Source organism: Esox lucius, chromosome 3 (genome assembly GCF_011004845.1).
Source record: "Esox lucius isolate fEsoLuc1 chromosome 3, fEsoLuc1.pri, whole genome shotgun sequence".
Lineage (NCBI taxonomy): Eukaryota > Metazoa > Chordata > Actinopteri > Esociformes > Esocidae > Esox > Esox lucius.
This window is the reverse complement of record NC_047571.1, coordinates 30,660,133-30,675,307: the sequence shown is the minus strand read 5'-3', so window position 1 is coordinate 30,675,307 and position 15,175 is coordinate 30,660,133. Positions and strand designations below refer to the sequence as shown.

Below are 15,175 nucleotides of genomic sequence, written 5' to 3'. Positions count from 1 at the left end.
ACTACCTCTGTTGCCCATATACTGCTGCAGTGTGGGGGGGGTTTGACTGCAGTGTGAGGGGGGGGTTGACTGCAGCGGGGGGGTTGTACTGCTCTTGCGACAGTACAACTCACCACTTAATTTTCAACTTTCTGTGTTTGAAGAAAGCAAGTGGTGGGATGTAAAGTATTACTGGAAAGAAAAATAAGGTAGGATTTCAATTTCATGCCTCTCTTTGTCTCTTGACAACCCGTTGGAGAAGGTAAAAGGGAAGGGACCACTGTCTTTCTCCAATGGGTTTTGACTAGGAGACAAGGAATCATGTAGTATTGAGATCTTCCTGTTTCAAATGCATTTCTCTAATGCTCCTAGCTCTCCTCACAAGGAGACTGGGGGTTCAATTCCCTGCTCAGCCTACAGTACTGCACGTCTCCCACTTATTTGTATTACTTCTATAATTTAGTAACAGTCTCGATAGTGTAAATCATAACCCAAGCTTGTAATGTACTTCCTGCGCAAGCAGGTGTTTACTGGCAGCCTCAAAGGTTTATGGGAAATGCAGTTTTCCACCCACAGGCATCAAGCGACTTGTGGGAAATGCAGCCTTCAGGTGGGGCTCCATGATTGGCTCTACTGTCGCCGGCACCGATGCGGTTGCCGTTGCCATGGCGACGAACGGATGAATTGGGAGCGAATGGACTGTACTCTCTCGCTCAGTGCTCCGGGATGAGAGAGGGGAACTAATTGGGCACACTGAGACTGTCCCTGAGGGCAATGAGGTGTGTGTGTGTGTGTGTTGAGGGACACTCGTACGCTGTACAGTGTTGGTCCGGTTCTAATTTGCTGCATCCATTTACACACTGTCTTCTTGCATAATCTGGACCAACGCAGAAGCAGCCGTTGGCGAAACTCTCAATCATTCTCACACCTGCTCACAATCACACCAGTTCCTAACAGGAAAATGGGGACACACTAATCAAGCACACACACACACTACCAGCATGCACTGCAAACTGTATCCTTCTGCGCTCCCTGTCCGTCAGTATGGTTAGCTTAAGACTGGTGGTGATTCACGGTCCAGGCCTGTCTCACTCTGACACATTTTCCCTGTGACATCCACCCACTGCCAAGCCCACAGGCAAGCAGGACCTCTCAATCTGCGGGTGTGAGTGTGTGTGTGTGGGTGATGTGTGTGTTTATGTGTGATGGGGAGAGAGAGAGAGCGATGACAGAGAGAGCAGAAAGAGTGAGAGAACAGGACAGGAGTGCATGTTAGTCAGTAGCCAGTCAGTATAGAATCAAAATAATATGAAAGAGAGTGAGACCAAACACACAGTTAGAGAGACCAAACAGAATGAGAGAGACCAAACACAGTGAGAGAGATCAAACACAGTGAGAGTGACCAAACAGAGTGTGATTGATCAAACAGAGAGAGACCAAACAGATTGAGAAACACCAAACAGAGAGATACCAAACAGATTGAGGAAGACCAAACAGAGAGATACCAAACAGATTGAGAGAGAGAGACAGTGACAAACGAAGGGAATGGGAAACTGAATTACTAAGTGGTGGTGTGTGGTTTTGGAGTAGTGTGTAATGTTGGGGTTGTGTTATGTTGCGTGCGTGTTTCACAGTGTGAGTTCTGATCTTGTGTTACACTGCAACAAATCCAATGTGGCAGTAGGAACTGTATTACAGCCCCTCCCTCTCCACTCAACACTAAATCAATGGACGTTATATAACCCTCCATCTCTCTCTCTCTCACTCACTCACTCTCTCACACACACACACACACACACACACACACACCGAGCTCCGTCATTGTGAATCAAAGCGTGGGTGTTGGGGGTGTTGAGTGGGGCCTTAGTGGTAATTATTTTCTCTAGCTACACTCCACTCTCCCTCGGGTCCACAAATCCTGCTTTTCAGAGCATCCTATGTTCTCTCTCCTCCCTCCCTCCCTCCCTCTCTCTCTCTCTCTCTCTCTCTCTCTCCTCCCTCCCTCCCTCCCTCCCTCTCGGTTCCTCTCCATCCTCCTCTTCTCCCTCTCTTTCCCTCTCCATCACACGGTTCCTCTCCATCTTTCTCTCCTCCCTCTCTCACTCCGTCTGCTCCCATTGCATTTTAGTGATGCTGTATTGCCATGGCAACGGGGATTGTTAAAAGACCCAAATATGTATCTATGTAGGCCACAGTAACGCAGGCCCTCTTGCGCATTGGCAGACGGCGCGCATTACGCGCGGCGCGCTACGCGGAAATCTTCCGTTCAACCCGACCAAATCTCGCAACCCAGTGAATGCGCAGTGTTGCTCACGTCGCACAAGCGCAGCCCTTGGGTTGTTTGGGTTTGATTCCCACGGGGTCAAGGCCAGTATGAAAATGTATTCACTGGTGCACACATTCACTCCAGATAAAGGCTGTATGATTAATAAATGTAAACGAAAATATGGATTCCACTGAGGGGCTCTAGGCTGGGGGGGGGGGCTTTGAGACTGTGCCGGGGACGTTTTAGGAACAGTCAGTTCTTGCTGGTTTGTCACCCCAGGCATGCAGCTGTCCCAAGTGCCCTCGCATTTCATGGGCCACTGCTACTGTGGTAACCATATGGTATTTTTGGTTCACTTGCTCCTAAAATGCATAAATAAATTTTATTGAAGCTACTCGCTGTGTATGCATTGCCTTTAATCTGCTTTGTTCGCGGGTTTCATGCTGTATTTGCTGTTAAACTGAAATAACACGGAAGTGTCTTATAAACACACACAGAATCAATACGTTGACTAAAACAAACCACAGGTGTTTACTGATCTCATCTGTAGGTCCCAATGACAGGCGCAGGTGTGCTAGACTACAGTGGGTAGAACAAGTATTTGATACACTGCCGACTTTGCATGTTTTCCCATTTACAAGGCATGTAAACTCAACAAAAAAAGAAACGTCCTCTGACTTTCAACTGTTTTTACTTTCAGTAAACTTAATGTGTGCAAATATTTGTATGAACACTAAAAGAGTCAACACCATAAGACATAAACTAAAAATGTTTCACAGACATGTGACTAACAGAAATGTGTCCCTGAATGAAGGGTGGCTCAAAATCAAAAGTACCAGTCAGTATCTGGTGTGGCCACCAGCTGCTTGAAGTACTGCAGTGCATCTCCTCCTCATGGACTGGACCAGATTTGTCCTATTGCAGACAGTCTGAGCACTGATGGAGGGATTGTGTGTTCCTGGTGTGACTCGGGCAGTTGTTGTGGCCATCCTGTACCTGTCACGCAGGTGTGATATTCGGATGTACCGATCCTGTGCAGGTGTTGTTACACGTGGTCTTCCACTGCGAGGATGATCAGCTGTCCTTCCCTTCTCCCTGTAGCGCTGTCTTAGGCGTCTCACAGTGCGGACATGGCAATTTATTGCCCTGGCCACATCAGCAGTCCTCATGCCTCCCTGCAGCATGCCTAATGCACGTTCACGCAGATGAGCAGGGACCCTGGGCATCTTTCTTTGGGTGTTTTTCACAGTCGGTAGACAAGTCTCTTTAGTGTCCTGCGTTTTTAGAACTGTGACCTTAAATGCCTACTCTCTGTAAGCTGTTAAGGTCTTAACGACCATTCCACAGGTGCATGTTAATTAATTGATTATGGTTCATTGAACATGCATGGAAAACATTGTTTAAACCCTTTACAATGAAGATCTTTAAAGTTATTTGGATTTTTACAACATTATTGTTGAAATACACAGTCCTGAAAAAGGGACGTTTCTTTTTTTGCTTAGTGTAGAAGTCTGTCATTTTTATCATAGGAACTTTTCAACTGTGAGTGACGGAATCTAAAACAAAAATCTAGAAAATCACATTGTATGATTTTTAAGTAATAAATTTGCATTTTATTGCATGACATAAGTATTTGATACATCAGAAAAGCAGAACTTCATATTTGGTACAGAAACCTTTGTTTGCAATTACAGAGATCATACGTTTCCTGTAATTCTTGACAGGTTTGCAGATCCTTCAAGTTTCAGGGCTGTCGCTGGACAATACTGACTTTCCGCTCCCTCCAAAGATTTTCTATTTGGTTCAGGTCTGGAGACTGGCTAGGCCACTCCAGGACCTTGAGATGCTTCTTACTGAGCCACTCCTTAGTTGCCCTGGCTGTGTGTTTCGGGTCGTTGTCATGCTGGAAGACCCAGCCACGACCCATCTTCAATACTCTTACTGAGGGAAGGAGGTTGTTGGCCAAGATCTCGCGATACATGGCCCCATCCATCCTCCCCTCAATATGGTGCAGTTGTCCTGTCCCCTTTGCAGAAAAGCATCCCCAAAGAATGATGTTTCCACCTCCATGCTTCATGGTTGGGAGGGTGTTCTTGGGGTTGTATTCATCCTTCTTCTTCCTCCAAACATGGCGAGTGGAGTTTAGACCAAAAAGCTCTATTTTTCTCTCATCAGACCACATGACTTTCTCCCATTGATCCTCTGGATTATCCAGATGGTCATTGGCAAACTTCGGACGGGCCTGGACATGCAGTGGCTTGAGCAGGGGGACCTTGCGTGCGCTGCAGGATTCTAATCCATGATGGCATAGTGTGTTACTTATAGTTTTCTTTCAGACTGTGGTCCCAGCTCTCTTCAGGTCATTGACCAGGTCCTGCCGTGTATTTCTGGGCTGATCCCTCACCTTCCACATGATCATTGATGGCCCAAGAGGTCCCAGCCTTGTGCGGGTCTACAATTTTATCCCTGATGTCCTTACACAGCTCTCTGGTCTTGGCCATTGTGGAGAGGTTGGAGTCTGTTTGATTGTGTGGACAGGTGTCTTTTATACAGGTAACAAGTTCAAGCAGTTGCCATTAATACAGTTAATGAGTGGAAAACAGGAGGGCTTCTTAAAGAAAAACGTACAGGTCTGAGAGAGCCGGAATTCTAACTGGTTGGTAGGTGATCAAATACTTATGTCATGCAATAAAATTCACATTAATTATTTAAAAATCATACAATGTGATTTTCTGGATTTTTGTTTTAGATTCCATCTCTCACAGTTGAAGTGTACCTATGATAAAAATGACAGACCTCTACATGCTTTCTAAGTAGGAAAACCTGCAGTGTATCAAATACTTCTCCTCACTGTACTTGAACCGCAGCCGGGTTTTGTGAACGGAAAGCATAAGCCTTGGCTTATCATGTTATCATCACCATGTTATCATCACTTATGTTATCATCACCATCTATCGATGTCTATATCCATTAGGCTAACACACGGTAACGGCATGAATCCAACGTTAGTATAACGTCCCTAACGTACGCTAATGTCCAGGCTGGCCCTTCTGCCATGGCTGTTTTACTAGACGCACCGCTTGAAGAAGCGTAGCAAGACCGCCGCTAGTTGCAGAACACGTCACAGATTCTTCTCTTTTTTTCAATCAACGGAGCATTCTTGCCTCACTCTACCACCCACTTCATTTCAACCAGTGAACCAACTACATACCGCCGACATCCTTGATTTCGCTTCACCCCATCGCCCGGTGATCCTAGTATTTTTTCAGGGAGAATACATCCCCCAATTTCCAAAATGGCAAGCAATGAAGACAAACCGGCTGTGAAAGAAGAGGAAAATGCTGGAAGCTGGAAAGATGCGATCTTTAACCCAAGGACCGGCGAGTTTTGCGGGCGCACAGCAAAGAGCTGGGGTAAGAACTTAAACCTTGGCTGGAGGAAGGTCCTCTGTCCAAAAAATGTTGATATGTTGCAGAAGGCAATTCCGTTTTTCTGTGCATTCGCTGAGGTAGCCTAATAACGGATATTAATTTGATATTCAATCCACCCATTCATTGATGCACTCTATCACTGAGGAAATGGTGGCCTGATTCTATTTCTGTCTGGTTGGTTTTGAAGCATAATGTCAGCGTTTGTGTGTATCTCTGTGTATGTGTATGTTAGCGTTTTCGTGCGCGCGCGTACATTCGCGCACATTTGCGCAGCTGTGTGTATACGCAATTCAGCACTAATAAACTCTAGACCTGATGAACGACACGAAAGTATCGTTTAAGTCCAATACTCACTGTATTTCTATTAAGACCACAAATGAACTAGAAACAATTGGAAAACACGGTTTAAAAGAGATCTAACCCTAACCCTAAATTGGATGACATTCCTTGTGTAGGCCTTCTGAAAACAGACAAAATGTCAATGGTAAACAATAAGTGAATCATATTTATTCATAACGTTACATTTTAATTAAAATGTCCTTTTCAGTGCAATAGCATCAAACAAATCTGCAGACGTATTTGCTCGATAGAGTATTGTTGGCTACTACTTCAAGAGAATATGCCAAAAAGTCTGCAGTGTGTGTGTGTGTGTGTGTTTGTGTGTGGGAGGGAGGGTGTTTGTATGTTTTCGCGAGCGTGCGTGTCGGTGCGGCTGTGCGCGTGTACGCACGAGTATGTGCGTGTGAATCCGCCGGAATAGATCAATTCGGCTAGCATGACAGAGTTAAGACATTGGACCGAAATCATTCACTACAGTTAGGCTACCGGTGGAGTACAATACCGACACCGCAAGAAAATTTGGAAAACGTATATTTCACATTCGTGTAATACACATCCTTTATTCATAGTAGTGCTCCGCGATGTCATTGAAGATGGCGTGCTGAGCTTGCTGTATCTCCCCATTGAGACCTCGCGCGCTGCTGTGCAGCGGGGTGCTCCTCCATCCGTACTGTCAGAACACCTCCTCCCACCACGGTCGCATGGCGGCTCACGTTAGCATGCCTTTCAAGGTCAAATGGGTTTCCTACTGATCGCGCTGCTGCCACGCAGGTGCATGATGGGAATGAGTCGGAGGAGAGGAGGGAGATGGTTCCAATGGATGGAGGGGCAGGCAAATGTTCCGGAATCCACCATTCTATTTAGGAGCTGCGAAAGAGCCTGCTATCAGTTTGTATGGTAGGACTGTGTCTAATGGTTTCATAATGAAGTGGCTATGTCCATTATACCATAGTATTATATTTGCTATGCACTTAATTTTAATAGGCTGTCATATACATTTAAGTCCAAATCCAGTCTATGATTTATTTAACAAACGGCACACATCCATGGGTGGTTCAGGTATGGGGTTTCGGGGGCTACTTTTCTCTTTCGTTCCCTGTTGCTCCTCTATTGCTCCTCTATTGCTCCTCAAGCAAGATTGAGGCCAATAATGTCACCTCAGACCAACGTCTTTAATGCCTATCCTCGTCGAAGTTGTAGGACGTGAGAAGACAAACAAATAACCGTCAAGCGTTGTTCAGGATAATGTGTTGCTTCCTGGAGATGGGCAGGACCAATAAATATTTTGATGGATACAGTCTGGATACGGTGGGGCCCAGCTCCCAGCATTAATAGGCAGCCCGGTTATTTAACAGGCCTGTAGAACCGGAAACCTCCATGAAAATGCTGTCCTGTTCTGTCGTCGTTCATTAATCCTGCTCATCATCGCTCATGGAACAACATGCACACCTTTGCACGACAAAACGTCTCACGCTTGAAATTGGTCCTTATCTGTCACGCTGTGTCCTTATTGAAATGACAGATTTTTACGCGGATGACTGATCTTAAAAGCCATCAAGGAGCTAATGGTACATGGAACGACCATGGTCTGGTAAGATTTGTGTAGACCTAGCCTTTAGCTCTGAGTGCTAATACAGTCTGGGATTTCTATTCTCTTATTCTGTTCTCTCTTCTTTCTCTCTCTCCCCTTCTCCCTTTCTCTCTCTTTCCTCTCTTCTTTCTCCGTCTCTCTCCTCTCTTGTTCACCCTCCTCTTTCTCCCCTCCGTCCCTTCAGGTCTTATCCTTCTGTTCTACTTGGTATTTTATGCCTTCCTGGCTGGGATGTTTGTCCTGACTATTTGGGTCATGCTGATGACGCTAGACGACTATGTTCCAAGGTACCGTGACCGGGTGCCACACCCAGGTAAGTGTCCCCACATGGCGGTTGTTCAGACAGCCAATCAACCAACTAGGAAATCAGCCAATCAACCAACTAGGAAATCAGCCAATCAACCAACTAGGAAATCAGCCAATCAACCAACTAGGAAATCAACCAATCAAACAACTAGGAAATCAGTCAACCAACCAACCAGTAAATTAATCTTCCGAACTGTAAATCAAAAACACCAATCGGTCCAACCAACTAGTAAATCAGTCAACCCACCACACAACCAGCCAACAAACCAGGAACTCAATCAACCAGTGAGTCAATTAATCCGATTTCGACGTTGGTTTTGGCACAAACTAAATCAGTCAAGGACACAGTCATTTTCACTAGGCAACATCAGTGACCGGTGTCATTGGACTGGACTGCGATGCGCCCTGCGGTATTGATGCGATGACCCTCACTGGGCTGCAACTGTAACCTGATGCTTTACTCTGTCCTGTAGGGTTAGTCATCCGGCCCAAGGAGCTGGACATGTTGATCAACAGATCGCAGCCTGTCCAGTACACCCGCTATGTCCAGACCTTGGAGTCCTTCCTGCAGCGTGAGTGTCCCCCCTGTTTATTTCTCTCTCTCTCTTTGGCCTTTCCTCTTTCTGTCTGAGTCATAATTGTCCACCTCAGTAACGCTTCACTTACACACCTACAATGACAGTTCAGGCGAAAAGCAAAGGCGAAAAGGATCAAGATCACCCTGCGTGTGAACGAACAAAATGCATCAAATGAAGCCCCTTTTTGCAGTCCGAAATATCAAATGCCCGCTGAAGCCAGGTCATCCTGACCATTTCCGTTTTCCTGAAAAGGTTGTCCAGTCTGTCCTTACCTGTTTCTTCGCCCCCCTCAGAGTACAACGACACGGAGCAGGAGAGGAACGAGGTGTGCACAGCGGGGGACTATTTCGATCAGGAGGGCGAGGTGGGCGAGCCGAAGAAGGCTTGTCAGTTCAAGAGGAGCTCTCTCAGCCGCTGCTCTGGGCTGTCCGACTCCACCTTCGGTTTCGCTGAGGGTAGACCTTGCGTTCTGCTCAAAATGAATAGGGTACGTTGTTAATCCCCTGCGTTCGCTGCCCGGTTGATGATGGCCCTGCCGAGTGGGTACTTGCACACTTCCTGTCATGGGGTTTAAAAAGCATTCGACTGGTTTGAGCCTTTGACTAAACAAAGTTTCCGCCGTTATCTGTGACGAGAAATTTGCGAGTGCGTATCTGGAGAAAGTGGTAGAGAATTGGGGTGAAGCCAAGACGAGGTCTCTGCGGAGGTACGTCACAGACAATCAAGACAGTTGGATTCCGATGAAGTGCAGACTTCAGTGCAGGGCTGTTCATAGCTCCCAATTCAATGACCTGGTTCAGTGGAAATCATTTATGTATATACGTGTGTGTTATCAAGAGCCTTAAATTACTGCAGGTATCAGGAGATGACTTTAGTCAATGGTAGACAAAACCCTTAGCCTCTGGTTTATTGGCCGTTTTCAGCAAGCCTCCCGGACACCTTATTGCTCTTGTACTACAGTTAGCAGCGTTCAGCGCTGAAAGGTCAGCTTTCCATCTTGCCCGTTGTATACTGTCAGTCAATCTGCCTTCACAGAGCTGGAACCAGACAGTTTGTAATGCCTAGAATGTAATGTGCTGTGTTTAACTTGGAGCCCCCCGCTCTCTGATTGTCTGATCGGTTAACTGGTATGCCATTCACAGATCATTGGGCTGAAGCCACGTGGAGAACCTTATGTCAACTGCACGGCAAAGGTAAACATCACAAGTCCATTATGTCTGGTTCTGTCTGGTTCTGTCCGTGTGCATTGGAACACGGTCCTGTGCTGTGGTTACATTTGTGTATTTTCTTTGCTATTTATGGTTTCTGTTTAATTTGTGTTCTTTTTTTCCTGATTTGGCTGGATTTTGTTTTTCTGCATGCTTCCAGCTGAAGCTGTAGGGTAAGCATTAGAAATGTGTACAATTGTAAGTTCATATGTAAGTTATTACCTTGTGGAAATAACTTGCGTCATTGTTATAACTTAAAGGTTGTTTTTTTATGTCTCTTCCCGCTCACCCGGCCCCACCCGGCCCCACCCGGCTTGATTCCCACTCTCTTGTCCATCTTTTTGTCCTGTTATAAGAGCCCACAAACTTACAATGTTATTATGAGAGATGGCCATTTTGTCTGATGTCTTCTGGACCGTAGAAAGACAAACCTTTGCTTGATGTAAACAGGTAATAGTGTTCCATTACAGTGAATGAAACACTAGGAATATATCCAGTTCTCATTATCATATGGCTTTGTGTCTGAGAGGAGTGGACAGGTGTATGACAAAAATGCAGAAGGTGGGGCATAACCTCAGGGTCAAATTTTGGATGGGATGTGCTGTACATCCAGTGCCTTCAAAATGAGTATTTATCCTCGTATACATTTTCCAATTTGGTTTTGTCTTATGGGCTGAATTTACAATGGATCCAATTTACATTGTGTGTCATAAATCTACAAGAAATAAGCCTCACGTCAAAGTGTGATTCTTTTTTGGTTGAAAAAAATTCGATTCACATAAAAAAAGAAAACCTCCAAAGTCTTGAACCAGTATTCAAGAAGTATTATATATATTAAGCCCCAGTGCAGGAGTTAAAGATGCAGTGTGAACATTTTGGCATGGATGTGTAATGTATTTGAATATGCATATTCTATATAAATAATTATTCGTGATCCTTGACATTCCACGTTTGAGTCGTTTTGATGACACATAGTACACATTTTTTCAGGGACACGTTTTGTCTCAACAGCGCCACTTATACAAACAGTGATCAAAATCCGTAGAATGTGTCTTTAACATTTGCTTTACAAAAAATTTCACCCATGCAAGAAGTGAACGGTTTGTTCCCTGGCACTGGCTCTGATTCAGTCGCCATTTACTTGTGATGAAGGCCCAGAGGCCAGGCTCCGCTGTGCCATCCCTCTACATTTCTTCTGTTTAGTTGTTTTATCGCCAGAGCAACAGAACTGTGTTGGTATCGGTTTAGCTTGCTGCTCACTGAGCGGTGACATCAGCTGGAAAGGTTTTTGGTGCGTGTGTTGGGTCGAAACCACAAGGCCAAATCTACAGTACAGTTGCTTACCAACATGACATTGCCTGACACAGTAAGTGGCCTGGTGGCGGTTTGGACTTAAATCGGCTTGACGCTCCGTGGAAAGACTTGAAAATGGCTGTCTAGCAATGATCAACGACCAACTTGACAGCATTAGAGGAGATAAACATTTTGTTTGTATTGGAAAATACTGTACAATCTGCATGTGCAAATCCCCTTAGAGACTTATCCTAAAAAAAAAAATGCTGCGATTGTTCAGAGGTTTGAATATGTATGTAATCAAGGTACAAATACATTTTTATAATCAGAAAACTCAAATGAAACAAATGTCTCCTGTAAGTCAAGGTGTCTGAATACCTTCCCCAAGGTACTGTACATATGCTTATGGTCTTCTGTCATCGGCCTGTGCTGACTCTTGTCTCTTCTTCCTCTTCGTCTTCAGAGGGACACGCCCGTACAGATGCAGTACTTCCCCAGTGAGGGACGCTTTGATAAGATGTATTTCCCATACTACGGCAACAAGCTTCACGTAGGTTGGGCTCCGTCCTGTCCCACTGGCTGGCGCTCAGTGGGGAAGTATTACTGTGCAATGTCCTGCAAGACTTTCAAAGACCATTGGAAGAATGTGTCGTGCATTCATCAGGCTAATATTTCTCTTGGTTCTTCCTGACTGTATGTCACCCCCCGCCCCACCCCCGCCCCACCCCCGCCCCACCCCCGCCCCGCCCCACCCCCGCCCCCCTGTAGGAGCGGTATGTTCAGCCTCTGGTCGCGGTCAAGCTGCTGCTGAACAAGGAGGACTACAACACAGAGCTGACCATTGAGTGTCGGATCGAGGGATCCGACCTGCGCAACAACGACGACCGGGACAAGTTCCTGGGCCGTGTCACCTTCCGGGTCACTGTCGTGGAATAGGGAGGGGCGATGAGAAGGCGGAGCGTGCTGAGAGGTCTGGCTCTGACCTCCCCGTGGAAGATTCCTGTTAGAATAAGGCGGGCCTAATTCCAAACCAATCCCTACACCCTCGCTCCGTTTCCCAGGCGACAGGCATTCAAATCTGGCCTTTTTCATTCCACCTGGGGTAGTTCTACTCCCCTAGTTTTGTTACTTGTCAGCCTTTGGTTAGGCCGAATGGGAATGGAGATGAACCAGCAGTGCTGTGAACCCTGAATCCCAGATTTGAATGCCCATTCTGAAAAGCTGTAGTTGTCTCTAAGAAGGTTGTATATTGGGATACGTGTCAGGGCAGTTATCATCTGGTAGCTGTCAATTAAGTATTCCGTTCAGAACCTTTGGGAGTGCCTAGCTTTTAGGGGCGAGAGACCGGTTTGGGATTAGTGCAGATAAGTATAGGCCAGTGATGTCATTAATGTTCGACTATCTCCTGGGAAAACTGTAATCCTGCCAAATTTAACAGAAGATCTAGTTCCCATGTTTACTTCTATGTTTACACTAGTATGACATCATCCCTGTCCTGTCCTTTGCGTTCTCATTCTAGCGGGAGCCTTTTTTAACGACTCGCCAACCAAACCGCCATAGGAACCTTCCCTTGGTCTGCTGTTGTTCTGTGACCCAGTGGCCCACTCTAGTGGTCGCCGGGGATCAGATCTTATTTTCCCTTCCCGCCATGTTTTAGATTGGAGCGTAGATGTGGTGTGATTAACCTAGATCAGTGCTTAGTGCCATGAGTTGACCAACAGTCTGGCTTTAGTTCCAATCTGTGTTTCACTTTCAGTCGTACACCGTCAAGACAAACAGGTTTACAGTTGACCCCCCCCCCCCCCTCCATTAAATCATCAGGGTCAACCACATACCACATAGATAGAGTCAAACCCTGTTCAGCGCTGCCAAACGCAGACATAGTCAAGAATTCAGTCTAATCCCGAAACCCATTACATATCGTGGAACTGTAGATAGGTATGTGTGGTCTGGTGAGACCGCAGCCCAGTCTCGTGCCGTCCGTCTGTCCGTCTGCACGTGTGTCAGTTGACCCCTAACCCCGTCCAATGAGTGCCGAGCGTGTGGGTTCAAAATGGCTGCCGTGCATCCCCATTGGTGGGTGGTACACGTCAGTGGTTGATGGCGTCAGTTGTCCAGCCACATACACACAAACACGCCGTTCACTTCTACACAACGCACACACACACGCACACACACACACACACACACACACACAGACACTGCCTCAATAAGCAACACACGGACACAATGTAAAGCGCTTTAAAATGCGCAAGGAAATGCTGTGTGAATGCATTCTGTTGTATCTATGTATTGTATATCTACTGTATATCCTTTTATGTATACCTGCCTTTGGGTATTTTGCTTGTTTGTTACTCTTTCTATATACGCTATCCTATCTATCTACATGTCTGTCTGTCTGTCTGTCTGTCTGTCTGTCCGTCTTCTCAATGTATATATTTAATCGATTCACACACTGTATTTTTTTCTGTCACAGAACACTATGTCTGAGCACTGTAAAGAAGAAATAATTTAAACAAAGATTTACAGGAAATTATCATATTCACAGCTATGTTTATACGGTCTGAAATGGAACCTACTGTTTAAGGAACAACTTGCAAACATCTACAGGATGCCTTAAGATCTGTGCAGCAATTGTGGATTAAAAGGTGATTTTGGAAAAAAAATCGAACATGTTGTCCTCTGAAGTGTGACTTTTTATCAGTGCTGGTCTTGATTCTAATTGAAGACAGTCATTTCAGGATTTCACCATTTACATTAGGTTGTAAAATAGTTATCTTCTCCATATATATGAATCATATCAATATTAAGATGCCATTTTGGGAAATGTGTCATTGTTAAGTGTGATGCCTGAATTGACTGCCTTCCATTCCAATTGAACCCATCCTGTTCATCAATTGATTGTTAAGGTTTAGCGTATCAGAGTAAGTGGTGTTCTTTCACTACGAGGGCAGCATCACATCCCATCCTCTTTAACATCCTGATGGCGTCACCCAGTGGTGAGATTTAGCAGAGTAGTGGCTTCATGGGTTTGCACTCAGGTGTCCCGGCACTTCATTTAACAAGTAGTTGATAACATACATATCAATTCACCGCAAAACCAAATAAAGCTTGGTTGGCAATTACCTAATTACTTTGATTACCACTTACTTTAATTCAACTTTGCTATTAACTTAATGTTAATCTTTTTGCTTTATTGTTTTCAAATGACACAGTTCCTCCATTATTAACTGAGTTCATGTTACAAATCAAAGTGTTCAGCCTGAACATTTAAAACGTGTGTGAGTCAACACACTTTTGGGGGATGTTCAAAGGCTGACGCAGTGAATGAATCAGAACAACACTGGGCACCATGCGCAACAGCGTGTCGGTTGAAGGGTCATTTAAATCATAATGGCAGAATTTCTAATCAGTCCGGAGAATCCCTGCAACTGTCTGTGGCCGTGCAATGTTAAACTCTGGGACCCAACAGCTTGTGGCAAGGTTCTTAACGGACACCCGTCCTTCGCCACCAACGGCCGTCGATACCTGAGTCCTTCCCTTTCACAGATAATCTCTCTGCTTTTATCTCTTCGACTATCTTTGTCAGTCCCTCAGCAGCCCTTAAGCTGTGCCCTTGGACTCCTGTGTGTGCTGCAAGAGACGGAGGGTTCAGGGATGCCCCCCACCTCCCGTTCTGTTTCTCTTTCAAAAAATCTTCTGTCTCCCATCTCCCAGTTCTTCTCTCCCTTTTTTAAATCTTTCCCTGTTCTTTCTCCTCTCATTGCCTTTTCAATTGGGCATCAGGAAACGAACATTGCTGATAACATCTCGGGTTCAAGGTCTGTTTTCCCCACCCGCGTTTTCAGTGGCTTGGAATAGTCATATGTATATTCGTCTCCCCCTGGGGTTTCCCTGTTGGTCCTGGCAGATTAGAGGTTGATTTAAGTACGCTGGAGGTAAGGCCGATTATCAACTTATCAGCTAATAGTAGCAAGCTGAGATCTGCCCTGGGCCACGCTGTCTGCTTGTGATCTCTACCTAATGAGATTACGGCAGTCAACATTTTGAGAGACGGCAGCGTGCCCCCCCACACCCCCCACCCCTCCCACGTCCTCCCACGTCCTCCCCTCGCTATGAAACATATCGTGGCGTTTGGGGCTACAGTGAGGCAATCCAAGCCTGGCAGCGAGCCTGGCAGCAAG

General features: G+C 45.7%; 1 protein-coding gene across 1 annotated transcript; it reads left to right on the top strand.

Moving 5' to 3' along the window:
- The first annotated feature begins 5,540 nt into the window (after positions 1-5,540).
- On the top strand, positions 5,541-13,667 carry LOC105024980 (sodium/potassium-transporting ATPase subunit beta-3). Its single transcript, XM_010895326.5, has 7 exons — positions 5,541-5,658; positions 7,791-7,919; positions 8,386-8,484; positions 8,784-8,977; positions 9,633-9,683; positions 11,455-11,541; positions 11,760-13,667. Exons 1-7 carry the CDS (start codon positions 5,541-5,543, stop codon positions 11,925-11,927), a joined length of 846 nt encoding a protein of 281 aa, XP_010893628.1. The 3' UTR covers positions 11,928-13,667.
- The last annotated feature ends 1,508 nt before the right edge of the window (positions 13,668-15,175 follow it).

Bases quoted from the DNA above. Each gene is read 5' to 3' on its own strand.
- LOC105024980 (XM_010895326.5), top strand. From the start codon at position 5,541: ATGGCAAGCAATGAAGACAAACCGGCTGTGAAAGAAGAGGAAAATGCT. The intron at 5,659-7,790 runs GTAAGAACTTAA...CCGTCCCTTCAG, and splicing joins GCGCACAGCAAAGAGCTGGG to GTCTTATCCTTCTGTTCTAC. The intron at 9,684-11,454 runs GTAAACATCACA...CTTCGTCTTCAG, and splicing joins ATGTCAACTGCACGGCAAAG to AGGGACACGCCCGTACAGAT.